The sequence below is a fragment of the Aythya marila genome (assembly GCF_965140915.1).
Source record: "Aythya marila genome assembly, chromosome: 1".
In the NCBI taxonomy this organism is placed as follows: domain Eukaryota; kingdom Metazoa; phylum Chordata; class Aves; order Anseriformes; family Anatidae; genus Aythya; species Aythya marila.
The window spans coordinates 81261853-81279647 of NC_139042.1; the positions used below are offsets into that span (position 1 = coordinate 81261853).

The window sequence follows — 17795 nt, forward strand, 5'->3', positions numbered from 1 at the left end:
AATTCTGTCTGCAAAATATTTAAGATGAACACTAGAATAACAGCTTCCTCAGACACAGATTCTCACATGCACATGAACACCCAGGCTCTCCTCGTAGCTTACCATTTAGCTCAATTAACTCATCCACCTTCCTCTTCCTACATACTGCATGCTATCACATCTTCCTGCATCTGAGGTTCTTGCAATGCATTTTGTGTACTTCCCATAAGCTTTCTCTCCCATTCTGTTGTGACTCACTTCTTCTTACTTCAGCCACTTCCACACGTTCTCACCAAATGTTTTCTTTTTTGAATAAATACAAATTCAATACAATTTAAAATTGTGAGTCTTCAATATTCCTATCAATCTGTGTGGAAACAGACTAGCCTCAGGAGGTACTTCTCATGCTGAGAAGCCTTACTACGTTCTGGTTTTAGTGAGCTCAAGAAAATGACAGTGCATCTGGGGTTTTAGGAAGTGCTACTCCCATCTATTTCTTTAAGAGTAGCAATCTTCTCTCTTTGCATCTAGGTAATTGAGAAGAATAAATTTTGTCTAATGCTGTCTCGCATAGAAAACAAACCTTGCAAATCACTTTCTCGCAAATAGATTAGAAGAAACTCTGTCATCTGATGGCAACGAGAAACCATGGTAATAGTTTCTGAAGTGCTCGAGCTGAAGTGCAGAAGTACATTTCTATTTAATTCCCCTTAGTCAGTATGGATCTGGTTATGGAGAAGAGGCTGTAAGCACGGGGATGTGAATTCTGGGTGAGAGGCAGCTCTCTGGCAGAGGCCACTACTGGGCAGAAGGGTGAGGCTGACTTTGTTGTTGCTGGTTAAAGAAAAGTGTTAAGACACCTGCTTGAGAAGACATGGACTAAAATAATATTGTTCTTTGCCATGGTAAGAGCATAGAGGAGACCCCATGCTTTTCAGAACTCTGTGGGAAAGACCTTGACTCCAAATTTTGTATTTTAAACTATATATTAAAAATAGATGAAAAATACCCACAAGCCTGGCTGCAATGAGTTCTGCAAACCACAAAAGGATCTGCAAAGCGAGCACTTGTTAAACACTGCTTCCTCAGCACCTCAGATTAGTTGAGATGAAGCAAAAAAAGCATCCAAGGGAAACACCAAGCCTTTTTGCACTGAGATGCACCATGCTCTAGAGGAATGGTTTTATGTAATTGTTCATGGACATGTGATAAACCACAGAAAATGGAGAGAAAAAAAAAAAGTCTGTGGTGGCTTGATACCATCAGAGTATAGAGCAGAAAGGCAATGGGACATACTAAAAAGCATACTGACCAACTTCTGACTGTGTATTTGGGAAAACTGATCGATTCAGTCAAATCATCAGCTCAGGTACTAGAAAAGACAAAAAAACCTCTTCCGTTGTTGGCACAGAAGCAGTAAGAAGAGAATGGGAAAAAAAAAGTAAGCAAATGCAGTCTCATGCTGAAAACTCAGCAAAGCAGTTGTCTCTTTATCTCTATACTGTAGTGAAGAACACATCCCCGCTTGGAGAGCAGCCATCTCAGGGAGTTAAATCCGCATGGTCAATAAAGCGTGAAGTGGACAGGAACAACTTTTTAAAAGCCACTTCCGTGCGCAGAGACACTGTTAAATAATTACATGAGAACATTTTAAATCAAGCAAAGCCGAACAGCTTTCAAGACAGGCTAAACAAAAATTCACTGGGGGCAAGCGCTAGATTGACTGTAAAAGCCACAAAAAATAAAATTAAAAATATTTTACTAAACACCAGAAACAACAGCTTTATGACAGCATTAACTCATTTTAATTACTTTTAATTCAGTGAAACAAGAGAAGTGACATTTTCAATAACTAAAAATAGCAAAACAACGCCCAAGGTATGAATCCTGGTATGCAAGATTCAGATTGAGCACAGCAAATCTAGTAGCTGTATCGCAAAAGAATAAAATTTTGGTAGAGTAGTGGAATTTAAGAAGGACAGCTAGGCTGGACTCATTTGGCAACTGTAGTGTTTTGTTTTGGTTTTGTAATTCTAATAAATACTGGAGGGGAAAAATGGAGATATGAAAAAAAACAAACAGATGAGAAATACATTCATATACACCCATGCTGTAGACATGTATCAGTTTGTTAGTGTGAAGGCCTATCCCTTCCATCCAAATTAAGGTCACTGCAATGAAGCTTGTAAGAAAGGTGTTGATCTTTCTTACAATGGCTTCAGTACCCATTAAAGGATATGTAACGCGACAAACTGTTTATTAAATTCACACTTTATTTTCCTACCTATGTCTGATTATTTTTCCATGTATGGTCTTCAGGACAAAGAAGATATCCTCTGAATTTGTAAACAGCTTAAACCAGAATGAACACAGCCATAGTTGCATTCCCCTTCCCCCCCCCCCCCCCCCCCCCCAGTTATTGGTTATTTTTAATTACTAAGTTAAGTAACAATTTCTTATGAAAATTTTCAGTTATAGAATATGTGCTTTCACTTTCATTAAAACGCATGAAATCCACAGCCTCTTCCATTTTCTACTTTTTTTCCCAAATACTTGTATGTCTAGAAGTCAAAAGCATTTAAGCAAACTGCGGTCTTTAAGCAAAAGCAGGATATTAAGTTCTGCTAAACCATGTTGTATAAGTTTTCCACCAAAAAAAAAAAAAAAGTTTGCTCAACATCTTATTGCTGTAAGTTTTTTATTTAACTAGACACCACACACAATTTTTAGAGATTTAGTATAAAAAGGTTTTCCATTTCTAATCTTGATCAATTTCTAGTAATTTTTAAGAAAAGAACACTGGGGTCTTAAATGATTTAATTTAATTTCTGTGTTAAATCTGTCCAAATTTTCTGCTTTATGGTAGCGTTAAGGACAGTAACATTTTAAATAGGTGTTCTTTCAACTAATTTACGCACATCATCTCCATCAAACCAAAAGTTCTAATTACAATTTCTACAATAAAGACCATTTGCACACCTAGAAGAGATGTTCAAGGCTGCTACTTTCTTGAATCTTCCATTATGTTCTCTAGAATTTTATGTTTGTTACAGGAATCAATTTAGCTCTGTCAATCAATTTTAGCTCTGTCAATACGTTCAAACAAAACTTAATTGTATAAATTCATAAACTCAAGAGTATGTCTACTGTTCTTCACACAATCTTACCGAGGTAAGGCTCCAAAGCATGGGAGGAAGAGAGATCTGTAGGACTTTATGAAATCTCTTTAATGCTTCATTGCTAAAATAGCATTATTTTAAGAAGGATGCTGTCAAAGGCACACATAGGAATTTTATGGTAACTGAATTTTGAAAACTGCATCCCTGCTTAGAGGAAAACAATATTGTTTTTACCTTACTGATAAGTGTGACGACGTCACCTTCTCGGATTGTGAGTTCATCATCATTCTGTGCTTCGTACGGAAATATCACTTTGCAATACTCCTTGGCTGAAAGGAAGAACATTTAATGTGATAAATTATCAAGTTATAAAAACTGCTTATCCAAGGGTGAAAATCTTCCTAAAATGTTCCACAGCTGTTTGTGCATGCTCTCGTATTTAAAAAACTCCACGCTGATGGGAATTCCCAAGCATGTCCCTCAAAGAGTCAGTTCTGTAACCCCCAGAAGCATTGTCTCCCAATATGTCCCCCTCTGGAGATCTCCAAAAGCCACCTGGGCATCGACCTGGGCAGCCTGCTCTGGGTGTCCCTGCCTGAGTAGGGGTTGGAACAGGTAACCTCCAGAGCGCCCTGCCAACCCCAGCCATGCTGTGAGTCTGTGATTATCCCAAATCGAATGGCTCCAGACCACAGCCTGCCACAAACCATTTTCCTTAGAGTAAGCCTGTGTTTGACACTTGCTTCAATACTTCCACTGGTATAGCCTTCAAACAGATCACACAAATTGGAAGTATAAAGGAGCTAGTAGTTGACAGAGCTTATCTATCCCCTGGTGTGCAAGAAAGCAAGCGTTTCTGAATCTACACAGATGACAAAATAATAAATAATACATTGATAACTGCAAAGGCACTCATAACTAAGTCTTCTGTGCACTCAGCATACAAGATTTCTGAATATTAGTCTAAAGTTTCCTCTTCCCTTTTCCATTTACTGTCTATAAAAACGGGCATCATCTCAACTTTCATCTGGAAAATACAGCAGCCAGCACTCCTACTCAGAAATCTTAAAAAGCAGTTGTCATGAAAAGAAGTTACAACACGTTGCTGTGCAACAGACAAGTATGTCAATGTGTCTTACAGATAAAAGGGAATGTGCATTCCAGCTGTTAAATAATGTATAAAAGTGTGTGATATTCTAAGACAGCAGGTTTAAAAAGACCAAAGAAATGCTCACAGAAATTACCGGACTCTTTGTGAAAGCACATGTGACTTTGTTCAAGTCTTCACCTCACTTAGATGTCTCGGTTTTGATGACCTCTGACCACCACATCACAACTCGTTTCAGCAAGTAAAAGGGATGTCTAATTGCTAGTTCGCTGCAGTCCTGAAGGAAGGGTTTGGATCGTTCTTCAAAGACCCAGTTGGGATGTTTCCCCTGCTCCCTATTCTGCCTTCGGGCCAGCATAACATCTTATGTGCAAGCTGGAGGGAGGTTGACACACACCAACTTAAGTCAGGTAGATGTAGAGCAGCATGTAAGGGAAAACGATGAGATTCAGAACATTTTTACACTTCACTGAGTATGCTACTTTAAGTAATCATGTTTTGGGGTTTTGTTTTGCCCTTTTCTGCCCCCCTACTTGGAGAGTATTCCCATCCTAAAAAACAGCTTTGCTAAATAATGGATTCAGTGAATTAGTGCAAAGATGATGTAGCCATAATACTGTGCTACAGAAGCTGAGTGCTGCACACACTTTGTGAAGCCTCTGGTTACTGGGTACAGGCTTAGCATCTCCTTTTTGTGATACAGACCAGACTGAAGAACTCATGGTTGGTGGAGGGGTTATGGTTGGACCAGACGATCTAGGAGGTCTTTTCCAACCTTAATGATTCCATAATTCTATATAGGATATGGCTATTAAACTTTACCTAGTAGTTATGGTACCAAGAACTCTGTTCTCCCATGACTTTTCTGCTCTCAATGCTAAGCTCTTGAGTTTTTTCTTTCTTTTCCTTGCCTTTTTTATTTTTATTTTTTTTTTGAAATATCCGGATAGCAGAAAAACAAGGAATTAAACTACAGAAAAACAACTCATCAAAAGACAGATCTTAAGCCCAGGCAAAAGCTGATGCAGTTCATAAAAAGCCAGGAGACAACTCTTTTGAGAGGGAGCAGGGTGAAGCTCACAGCTGCCCCGTGCTCTGAAGGCTGGCACAAGAACGAAGGGCTAAAAGCACAGCCATGGAAAAAAAAACAAACAAAAAAACAAAGATGGTTTATGAGCAGTAGGAGACTGTATTCCTGCAGTGTGCTTCACACTGACATACACTAAATCATTATGTTCCCCTGCACAGTGAGGACCCTCTGGATCACACTGTGACAGAGCCAGGTCTCAAGAGCACTGACGGATTTGCAATGCTGATAGTGACTGGACAAAGTCAGCTTTCAGACTTCTCTTATGGGAATGGCAGGCCAACATGATTTAAGTAAGTAAACATGATTTAAGTAAGTAAAAACGAAACCAAACAGGACCCAGAATAATATGAACGTTTCAAATCAGATTAATAAAAGCAGAGAAAAATCGAATAGGCTATGTCAATAATGTACTAAAATTGTCCTTACTCAGCAGAGCTCAATATAGCAAGAGGATATAAAAGTATGTAATTTCAGCAGTGATGTCTAGATAGGAAGGAAAAAAAGATAAAAGGCAATACTGAGTTCAAACACAGCAGAGACCACACTGGAACTTTCTGGGGGGTTTTCTAGGTGAAAAAACCAAAACCCTAAAGGTCAAAATAATATATCCTCTTACAAGCCTGGTAAATAGGCTTCAGCCAAATTGAAGCTGTAGACTAAAATGCCAGTATTATGCATCCCTTAACTGTGGATGATAAATCCCATTTTTACATTTGACATCCAAGGCTGGGTTTATAAATCACAGATGGTTCTTCCAGAAGCCTCTCTTTCTTTCCCCTGACCTAAAGACATGTTTTTAAAACATACCTCCCCATAAGCCCCCAGCAGCAGACATCTTGGAAACACTAAGGGAGGAGAAAAGATGATATTCGTGAGCTTTCCAGTCCTAGTTATTAATCCATCAACAATTTAGTCTTTCAGCCCCCAGAGTCTCTCCCTGCATACTCACAGCTCCTCCCAGGCAACAGAAAGCAACCTGCCTTGTACGATGGACATTTCCCGGGGAACGAGTGAGCAGATGAACCTTGCCATATGTCTTAAACCTCAAACATGCTGGATCTAAGGCAAGATGTTTCACTTCTGGCCTGACACATTCTGAACTGAGAGGGCTTGGGTTAGGTACAATCCCATTTGAAGATATGAACCCTTGAGTGCCTCCTGGGATTTTTGATCGAGGCTAGGTACAACGATGACACATCAGCAAGCATTTTCTCTGCCCACATCCCTTGTAATCCTGTCCTTTTGAAGGAAGAGCTAAGCCATTGCTAGCTTCTCTGACAGTCCCCTAAGGGCCCATGGTGAAACACGACTACCCTTCCAAGCATCATCCTCATAGCTCAGGAGCTGCAAGAGACGACAGCAACAAGGAACCAGGTACTTACTACGAGTTGCCTTTCACTGCCCATGCTTCCTTGAGGGAAAAGGCTTAAGACCCCTCCAAACGTTAAACAATCTATCACAAACTATCTTCTAAAAAGAGCTGGATGATTTAGGGGGATGGTTAGCATGCAACACCTTATGTAAAAGGCAGCAAGAGAGAGCCTTCCTACAGGTCCACCTGTCTAACTTTTCAGCAATTCACAGATACTTTTTTTTAGTAAAACAAACAACAACCCCATATACCTGATTTTTGTGGCTTAATCATTGAAGTCTAAATGATACTACAATCAATACGGACACACACAGTAATGCTGTAAGGAAACAAGCAGCATTAAATTAGCGCTTCTTGAGCTTAAGCTTCCTCTTTTTAACTACTGCTCATATAAAAGCTTTCTGAAATTGAATAAAACCTACAAAGTCTAGTGAAAAATTACAACATAGCTACCGAAACCACAAAACAGATGGAAAGAAAAAGAACCAAGTTAACAAACAAAAAACCAATGCACTCAGCAGAATTTGGTTTTATTATTAATCATTGACCTCAAGACTCATAAATGGATTGTACCAAAAAAATGTTTTCATAGAACTTCATCAGACTCAAACTATCAAAACACCACCTCATAAAATACGACAACAAAGAATTAATTAGGACCTCATTAATCCAGATTTGGATACTCTTTATACTCTTTCTACCATCATGCAAAAAAAGATTAGTGGCTTGCAAGGATTTGGGTATTCCTATTATGTAATAGGTTAACAGGAACTGTAAATAATCAGTGAATGAGTAATCAAATTAAGTTCCATGGTCACTGTACTTCATGACTTACTGTCTTTGCTTTTTTTGCCATATGCTTACTAAAACTCCATTTTTGCAACCTCAGTAATCCACAATGGCTCTGTCAATCACTGTGAATGTTTTCGCTTTGCTGAATTTCAGAATCCAGCAGAGCTACTTGAAAATTGATAAATATTTTGTATAATACAGCCTTTCCACTGAAAGACACTTAATCTGAAAGCAAGCTACTTCATAGGAAAAAGAAAAAAAATCTCATTCCACAGATTTTTGTATTTATATTTATGTGTACATATATATATTTAAAAATACATGTAAGCATGCATGTGTCATTCCAGATATATAAGACAGCTGAAAATACAACAGCAGAATAAGTCCCCTAGAAGTCTGTGTAACCATGAGCCTAAAGCAATCAGATATTCCCTCTTCTATTCAAAAATGCATTCTTTCATTCCAAAAAGGGTAGTGATATTCCCTTTCCTTTTTTGTTTTCCAAGGGACCACTCAAGCTCTAAGCCTTTGGGCTTTCACTGCATTTTCTCTTTGAGTAAAAGTTCTTCTGTCTTCTCTTTGGCCTTGAAGAGTCATCTGTTTATTCCCTGAAATCTTGAGGCCTTTTCTTAGGGAAATGTACATAGCATAGCGTTGGGAGATGTACCTATAGAACACGCTGTTCCACCTTTGCTCTGACCAGCTCATCCCATTGCAGAATTTAGGCCATCTCGCACGTACCACAAGAGCAAACAGCATGCACAAGTGCCCTGCTGCCAGACACTCTCCCATCATACAAAGTATAGAAAAGAAAAAAAACACATACTCTTCTATTGAGATGTGGGAAGAGTCATCTCCCACCACCTCATGCTGAAGCCCCCCTGTGCAGAGAAGGAAGGTGGTGCTGCTCCCCATTTCCTGGCTACACAAGCTATTCCACAGCATATGTGTTGTTTTTGTTGTTGTTGTTTTGGTTTGGTTTGTTTGTTTTTTTTTTGTTTTAAATCCAGTAAAGAATAAGGAATAACAGCACCAGTCATGGAAAGAAACAGGTGGGAAATGAAAAACTGCATTACTCATCTATCAGTGCAATTTCTTTTGCTTCCAGCATACATCTCTGGCAGTAACCCCAAGGGAATACAAATCACATATCCAAGAGCCCCCTCTCCATACTGAGCTCAATCTGTGGATCTTGTATTTCATGCCCCTCCTTTGGAGAACACGACCTCATCTGTTTAGCACAGCAATTAAAGGCTCCAAGCAAGCCTGGAGCCCCACCATCTCAGGCAAAAATGGAATCAGCTGAAGCCCAAGAGGGAGGGACAAACTATGTCACCGCGGAAGGTACAGCTCTCCAACCCTTCCTCGGAAGACCTTCCAGATTTGTTTATACTTGGTAAAAGCATAAAGCCCCAGTATCCTGGGATGTGACTTAGTGAGCGGTTTCAGCTGCCAGAAGAATGAGCTGATGTGGGAAGAAGCAGCTGTTTCCCAGCCTGGCTCAGCACGCAAGCGTTAGTGCTGCAGGTGGGAAAGCCCATGGGATCACCCCTTCTGATGGCACCTGCATGTAGGCCAGCTTAACCTGCTCGAGCTGCAGGTTGGGAAAGATGACTCCAAAGCATATTCTCTCTGGAGCTTTGCTCTAGGTGCAAGTTTGCATGATTTTCAGTATTTCAAGTTCTTGCTTCCTTTGGGCAATTAAGCTCTTGCAGTAACTCACATAAATAGTCTTGTGTCACAAGTGAACATTAAGGGGACGCAGCAGGTCAGTTACTGTGCTGCAGCTAATGGATAGCAACTTGCTGGGCTGATTTAAGCTACTTCTGCAACTCTGCACTGAAAGCATGTGGTAAACATGGTCTTTACCATACGCTTTTGTCAGCCTCTCTTCTGCAGCTCCAGATCCTTGCCTTCCTCTGTCTGTAGGTATTTCAGCTTTGAGACAAAACACTGTCTGTTAACTATCTAACAGGATAAACACATTGGGGAAGGAGAAGGACTAAAAAATCCACAATTTATATTATAAACAATTTATTTTGTAATACACGGCTATGTTCTATTCCTTTGTATTGCTTCCTACCAGAATCGGTAACATTTAGTTGTAAATGTATATAAGTAAAATCAAACAATTTGGTAAGCTAGTCACAAACACCTCCCTAGAACACCACCGAGAGTTGCTAGGACTTCTTCCTGGAAGATTCAATTATTCATTTTTGTTCTGCTAAGTGTCTAAATAACCAAAACAAAACTGAAGTTCTTGGACACTGTTCATTTCCCATAGAAACTATACCACCCACAGAAATTATTTCTGCTATATAAACAAAGAAAAAAAAGAGGAAGAAAGCAAGGGCACTTGAAACCAGAGATATTTTTCTCTGACCCACCTACAAGTTACAGCGGATGAAGTTGGATTACTCAACTCTGATTAATTCCAAAGTGCCCTCAAGGATGAAAGCTGATCATGTAATTTAATTTGATTTTTAGTGGCAGAAAAACTCGAGGTAGAATTATCAGAGCAAAAACAATTTAGAGGATTCTGTGAAACAAAGCATTCTGTCTGTGTACCACCTACTCAAAGTTTGTCCTAAATATATCCATCTGCAGCCTTGCTTTTCTTATAACCAGGACGCTCTTTTAGCCAAAACCAAAGAAAAATGCTCAGCTTTCTTCAAAGAGGCTTAATAGCAAAAAGCACAAAGAACACAAATGCTATGAAACCTACTTTTTGTTCTGCTGTCCACTTCTATTTTTGTTGGCTCCTGAGTTGCTGTAGCTGGAGGTAATTTCTTCCCAGCACTCTGAAAAAAAAATAATTAATTATTATTATTCCCCTTTAAAATTTGCAAGTTCAGTTTGAAGTTGGACAACAAAAAAATGCAATGGAAATACAATATACAGAAGTAGAAAAAGACAGCAAAGAAACAGTGGCAAATTAAACTATACTCAGGTTTGTCTGCAGGGCTTTTGTGTTTTTTTTTTTTGTTTTTGTTTTTTTTTTTGTTTGTTTGTTTGTTTAAATGATAAAGCATTCATAATAATGTGATCCACTACTCTTCCTTTATTTTTTTTTGACTAATATTTTAAACATTAACACCTTACCACATTTTTAGGGCAAAGTCAGTTTCATTGGTGGACTGAATATGTGATGAAACTACATACAAAAAGGTGCCATTCAGTGCCCCAAGTAAAACTAAAAGAAGGATGGAAAAAACCTCTTGATTTCTTTCCATACCAGGAGTTTTCATTTCAGTCATTCTAGACTAACTGTGATTTTTGAGTTGACAACTTCTCTTTAAATATTCCCCATTTTTGTTTGTTTTGAAGAAAAAAATAACTATTTTACAGAATATTACAATAAGCTCAGACAGCTAAGCTGAAAGAATAGTAAAAAATATTATCTGTCCACAACAAAATAAAATTGCTGATGTTCTTCTTTATGTACCTTCACCAATAACTATATCCATGCTATCGCTTCTCACTCTGCTTTTCTCCCTGTCAAGAAGGCTGTCTAGCTTGAAAATCCCAACCACGTATAGTTGACAAAATGAGTAAAATTATTATTTGTTTATACAGATAAGAGTACTTAAAAGCCTGAGCAATAGTTCAACATCCTTTTCTGGTAAGGTACTTATAAACACCACAAGAAGTGCTCCATACTTCAGTGACTTTCTGAGTAAAAGCTAAGAGAGCTAAGGTTTAGCCCCAAAAGCACTTAGGACCTCTTGGAGGACTATAAAGAAAACACTGGCTGTATGAGAAGCAACAGGAGTACAGCAGTTTAAGGAGCTGAAAAGTTGCAACATTCATGAAGACTGAAGAGCTCCATCTTAGTCATTTTGTACGCTAACAGTGCCAAAATTCATCTACGAGAAGACGCCAAATACAAACACAGGAATTTTAGGCTGGCAAAAGGAAGCACATCTGGAAGAGGGGTAGTTGTGAGAGCTGTGCACAAGGCAAAGTCATCAAATTTGTGTTGACAAGTAAGAAATTAACTATGAACTGCAATACCCATAAGTCCTGCTGCTGCTTAACTTGCAGGTGGCTGCAGAAACAACTGAACTTCTGATGAGCTTGTAACCCTACTTACAATCCTGAGTTTGGGAAATCTTAGGAAAGAGATCAAGAACAAAACTCTGCAGAGCCTCCCAGCTTTTTTGCTGAGGTGGGAATTGTAAGTGAGAAGCACTATCTGCCACGGCCATGAGGGAGGCAATAGGACAACCAGTGCTGCCAGACTCCTGCAAATCAGCAGACAACAAAACTCAAGAAAAGAGCACGGGCTGGATGTGCTGAAGAACCTTCAAGTCAAGAAGGATGAGGATGAAGAGCTGACTCTCAGATCTAGCTGGAAAACAATGAAAACTCCACTGGAAGAGTTGTAAGAATAATCTGATACAACTAGACATTTGCACAGATAAAGCACAGAATGTGTTTGGAAGACAAAGACACATCTCCTCACACACGAGCCAGAGAGTTTCCTTCTGCCTGTCCAATTGCTCTACATCACTCATACCCCCATACAGGTCAAATATCTACTAAATTTACCAGTGGCTAGGAGAAACAAGCAAGCTCAACTTAAATTCTTGCTGAACCAACACACGTTCCTACCACAGAGACTTCTTTGCAGGGACTTGTTCACTACAGGATGGTTTGGTCTCTGCTCCAGTTGAAGGCCAGCACAATTTATCAAAATCTCCTTCACTTCTAAAGAAGGTATGCAGGGCAATGTGAAAGCAAAGAACGTGCTAAGCAAGTTGAGTTGAAGATTTTAATATAGTTTTTTCTTCTTTTCCTCTGTTCTTCCTTTCCATAACAAGGAGGTCAATTCTATTTCAGAACAAGATGTCCTCTTAGCCCTTCTAGATACATTAATTTATGCTGCAAAATAGTGATATGAAGTGTTGGCTTTTACATTACTTAGTCTTTTCCCTATATTCATCCCTACCTATCGGGCTGGTAGAGGAAGAATTTCAAAGAATAAAGCCAGCATTAATAAAGTCTCAACACTCCCAAGAAGCAAGCAGTTGGGCCACAGACACAAAAGGAGATTTAGAAGGCGAAGGACTTTTTGGAATTTAGACACCCAAAATCTAACAGCAGGATCCTCAGATCTGCTGGCATCCCCTGGCATGAACTCTCCCTCCCCATTTATCTAACTCCTTTGACAGCTATCATTTTGTCGATAATGTTTGCAATAAAATGTCATGAGCAGTATGAACCAGCCCACCCATAACGACCCCTTCCCATCAGTGGCCTAATCACCAGGCTGCAAAACCAAGTCAAGTCCAGCACTTTCTCTCTGTGCTTGTGTACCTTGAATTTTTGGCCTCAGAGTGGTTTCAGCACCAGCACAGAGAGTAGCATATTCTCCTCTACCTTAGTATCTCCAGCCTAGTGCTTCAGGGACACTCTGGTTGCAGTTTCCCTCTCTCCTCCTCCGGTATGCTGACTCCCGTAAATCTCCTTTCTAAGTGGTGGCAGTCAGCCTTGTTCAGCCTCCATTAATCACTCTTCTGTTCTGTCACACAAGAAGCACGTGGTGGAAACTGAGTTCAGATGTGCCGGCCTCCAAGGCCAGGCTGCCTCTCAACACGCACCAGAATGCATCAACAAAACGGACAGAATCTTAATCCCACTATTTCTGCAAGGCGAGTGTAATTAGATCATGTAGCTGTCAGGCACAAATCCCTCTAATCGCCTGCAAAGTGAAACCTAAAGATGAAAGGGGACAAGGTGTCCTCTCGCTGCAGAAGCAGCTGATAAAAGCATGAATAACGACCACTATTTGGTGTACAGATATTCAGAGGGAGGAGATAGATTTAAGCAGCAACCTGCCAGTCAAAAACCTGCAGGGTTTTATGAAGCCAGTTTGAAGGACATTAAATCACAGGTTCTGCAAACAGAAGTGGCCTTGAGGACAGCACGGTGCACTGCAAACCCCTATCACTGCGGAGCAGTTTCCTCCAACACTGAATTAACAGTGATTACAGAAATGGTTGAGGTGGCATACAAAGTCTCTTGGATGAGGTCACAGTGTAATCTAAACAGTCTCATTTCCCTTCATTTATGTATTTTGGCTTGTTGGCAAACCTTGTGACAGAAGGGAGCAAAACAAGAAAAGCAGAGCACGTAATGGGCTGGATGCAAGTCACTTTTCTCACTTGAGGGCACTACGGCCCTTCCCTACAACTATTCAACCCTGGCCAGAGGAAAAAAAGTGGATCTGTGTTCAAGCTTCCTCCTTCAGGATATTTTAAAATTGTATTTCAGGGTTCTCTATGGTTGTTGTTGGAAACTGGCTTGTCTGTTTACCTTTGTTATTCAGGTCTTGTGTCTCTAGGACATTTCATCTGAAAATTCTTATTGAACTGTCACCTGTGCACCAGCTAGGTCAAGACTTCTTGGTTCTGCAGGTATATACTTATCTTCACGCTCCCTTAACAAATATGGGCTTCTCCGAGCAACAGCTCATTTACTCAGCAAAAAGGAAAAAAAAGATTTACTCAACATTGGGATTTGTTAAGGAAAGTGTACAGAAGTCTTCATCCTCTGGGACTGCTATTTGAAAATATTTCTCCATGAAGATATTCTTAAGGACGACATCAGACATTAATGAATTCATAAAAAATAAAATTTTTAAAAAAGGCTGTATGAGCTGGAAACACTGATGTTTTTAAGCTTAACATAATTTGTCAGTTTGAATAGGGAAAATATAAATAAACACACTGGAGCTTTTATACATAGGAGGAAGAGAGTTACCTATCTTGAGACCTTTCAGAAAACCTCGGTGATTAGGTCAGGGGAAGAACTGTGCCTTGTTTCTTTGACCACAATACTTCCTTTTAACATTCAGCTACTATTTCTGAATGTTGTTTATATACATCAGAGTTATATATATATATATATATATATATATATATACACACAGACACACACACCTATCTATATAGATTCATGTGCAAATCCAAGGCCACTATTAGTAGCACTATAAAAGCATTATTCTTTAGGGTATTTCTGATACTCCAGTCTGAAACTGTCTTTTTTTTTTTTTTTCACAAAGAAGCAGAAATGGTCACTGGATTCTTCCAGCTGTGGATGAGCAGAAGCATAAACAAGCCTCCTGCTGAATACATATAAAGTTGGCGTTCTGAGGGAGAAGCCAAATCATTCTTTTTCCAACGTGTTTCAAGTGTTTAATTTACCTAATCAATTTCCTACCTGGACTACCAGAGAATTGAATGAGCCCAAACATAAAAAGTACTGAGGCTTTCAGATGTCAAAATGTCCTTACTTTGTCAGAGACTTATAAAATGAGAGAAATGTCCAGAATTTCAGTTTTTCCCATGATACCAGCACTCAGCTTCACATGAAATGCTTTCAGTGACAGTATGATCAAGAGCTACTATCCTGGGGTTTCCCAAAAGGACAGTGTTAACTGTTTTCCTAAAAGGTCACCCCATGGCACTTCAGAGGGGAATGGAAATTTTAAGAAGCCTTTATAGAGAAAATAAAATTTCTTAAGGGAACGTGTGATTATGCACCAGCCTGCTCATTTGATTGCCTCAGCTGTCTAAATAGTTTCCTCCTCCATACCTACTTTCTACCCATCTACACATTGGTGGAAAGACCATCCACATGCTCCTGAACTATTACGAGTAGTATTTTTAGTATCAGCTGGATAGGTGCAGTCTGCCCGATGGATGCACAGCTAATATAGAGAGCAGCGTTGCCCAAAGCTGCATGCATGTCTATTGACATCATCTATGAGGAAATTCCAGCCACAACACAGGGTAATTTCCTTGAAACTAGGTTAGGTGAATGAATGGATCAGGAAATTAGTGTTCATCAAGCCCTCAATTATGACCAGACTGTCACAAGCACAGGCAAGTAAAAATGTTTTTATTCTCCTGCTGCAGGTTTACTCTGAGTATGAGCAGACAGGCAGGATGCAGCACGTCTCATAACTCACTTGCTGGGAGCAAGGGAGAGGGAACAGCCCTGGCACAGCCCGAGGCCACCCACACAAGGTGGCCAAGTCCACTGGAGCCACCCTTGGCTGCTGACTAATGCCTCGGCTGCTGCCACTGCCACAGCATTAGCCTGTCTGCAGAGAAGAGGGGATTGAACCGTGTTTAAAAGTATTGCAGAGAGGAAGAAAGAAGAAGAGAGAGTCTGAATGTTATCTCCTTCACTGAACAGCTGCACAAACTTCTGGGACAAAACTGAGGCATGAAAATTTACAGTCATAGGCCTAAGGTGCAACTCAGATGCAGGGCTCACTTACACCAGCCCGAGCTCATCAGGAGGGCATGGTAAGCATCTCAGAGTGTGTTTCACTAAGTCCATGGGGCCAGTGAATCACATTTTGGACAGTCCAAGGAGGTGCTGCAATAATGCTGGCTTCTATGTCACTCAAAAGGTGAAATCTGAAAGACGTTCAAGTACACTGCTCTACATACCAGATGATACTTCCATCAAGAATGGGCACCGTGACCACAGGATCAGGTGTGGCATACATCCACAGCAGTTTATCAGCAGGATATTTGACAAAGATTAAACAGAACATAGATGACAAAGCAATTAAAAGTATTTTTAAATTTCATATTATTGCCCTATTATTGAACGGGTTGCCCAGGGAGGTGGTGGAGTCACTGTCCCTGCGGTTGTTTAAGGAAAGGTTGGACCTGGCACTTAGGGACATGGTTTAATGGGTGACATTGGTGGCAGGGTGATGGTTGGACCAGATGACCTTGAAGGTCTTTTCCAACCTTAATGATTCTATGATTCTATGATTTTATTTTCTTCACAAATAATTAGGCATAGTACCATATATTGGACAATCTGAAAATAACTGATTTTCACATTTAGCCCATATTCCAGAAGACATAAATGCATTTCTTCCAACTAGTGTCTATACTAAATCACTTTTGGACTTGGATGAACACGTCTCCTGAATTACAGCTCAAGCATGTCTAACATATGAACCCTTTTTGTTTATTTATTTTATTTTTAAGGAGATTGTATGTATGAAAGATTTTACCCTTCCATGGCAAGGTTGTAAAACCCTGTATTTAGGTGCTGTGAGAGGCATATGAACAGCTGGCACCTTAATTCTTCTCTACTTGGAGAAAATCTGCAATCCTCTACATAAAAGATGTCCCTCCGAATAAAAATCTGGTCTTACCAAAGCAACAAAAGCAAAGCCTTCATTCCACTGGATCTCCTTGAAAACCTGTGTGATTTCAGCTGGCAGCATGACTCTTGCTACAGTTAACAAGTCTGGACAAAGCAAGCAAGTTGTCTGAAGGCAACAATCAACAGTTTGGAAGAGGAGGAGGCCCCTAACTGTTCACGAATATTGGTCCCCTCTGGGAACTGGCTACTACAGCAGCACAGTTTTAGAGAAAGCAACACTGAAGTAGTCAACAACTACACCTTCCTTGAATGTTAAAGGCTTTTGGAATTAGGTTGCATATGCAAAAAAACCTCAAAGTATCTGGAGAAAAAAATGTATTCTAATGTTCACCTAGAAACTGATACATTTTTCCCAAATACAAATGTTATTTCTTGAGTACAAAAGAACAAAAATGGAGACAAAAACATCATTTTAGTCTAAATCCTGCTACTATGCTGTAATTCTCTTTCTAGAGAGAGTTAAACAGGCTATGATTACATTACAATACACTCGATTCACTTGGTGCCCTAGAAATAGAGTACCAAGTGTCAGAGCATCTTACAGTTGCTGTATCCATGATGCACTGAGACTCATGACACTGGAATCCAAGCAGACAAACAAGCAGAAAAGTAAACAAACCAAGGGAAACAGCACACAGGTGCCCAAATAAGGGAAATTTCAGAACAAAACATGATTTTGTTGGGTCCTTGTTTTCTGATCTTTCTCGGATTCCTAGCCTTCTGGCATACTTTTTACAGCTAAAAAAAAAAAAAAAGCAAAACAGCCTCTTCTCATCAGTTAAACTACTTAAGCCATACCAAGACTTAAGAACAAAACAGGAATGAAAATATTTAAATATTTCAGGATTAGTCACATTTACTTTGATTATAAACCATTATATTTTTCAAAATAACCGTAACTTCTAAAATATTTAATGAAAAAATTTACTGGTTCTTTAGGTAATTAGGTTGAAACATATTTGGAAATGATGTACAAAGGAGGCATATAAAATCACTATTGAGACAGACAGTAATAATTCTTGTGTTTTTTTGTTTGTTTTGTTTTGTTTTTGTTTTTGTTTTTTTGGAAAACCTCCTTTAAAAGAAAAAGAAGCAAAGATGATCAGGGCAATAAGTTCCTTGGCAGATTTTCTG

General features: G+C 39.5%; 1 protein-coding gene across 3 annotated transcripts in view; it reads right to left on the reverse strand.

The window, feature by feature from the left end:
* Positions 1-17795, reverse strand: part of SH3KBP1 (SH3 domain containing kinase binding protein 1) — a 230026-nt gene that overhangs the window by 51125 nt on the left and 161106 nt on the right. For all 3 annotated transcript variants that reach the window (XM_082766890.1, XM_082766889.1, XM_082766891.1), the window contains 2 exons: positions 10186-10261; positions 3333-3427 (listed from right to left, as the gene is read on the reverse strand). In XM_082766890.1, the coding sequence (XP_082623016.1) occupies positions 3333-3427; positions 10186-10261 (171 nt within the window). The remainder of the gene's footprint in view (positions 1-3332; positions 3428-10185; positions 10262-17795) is intronic.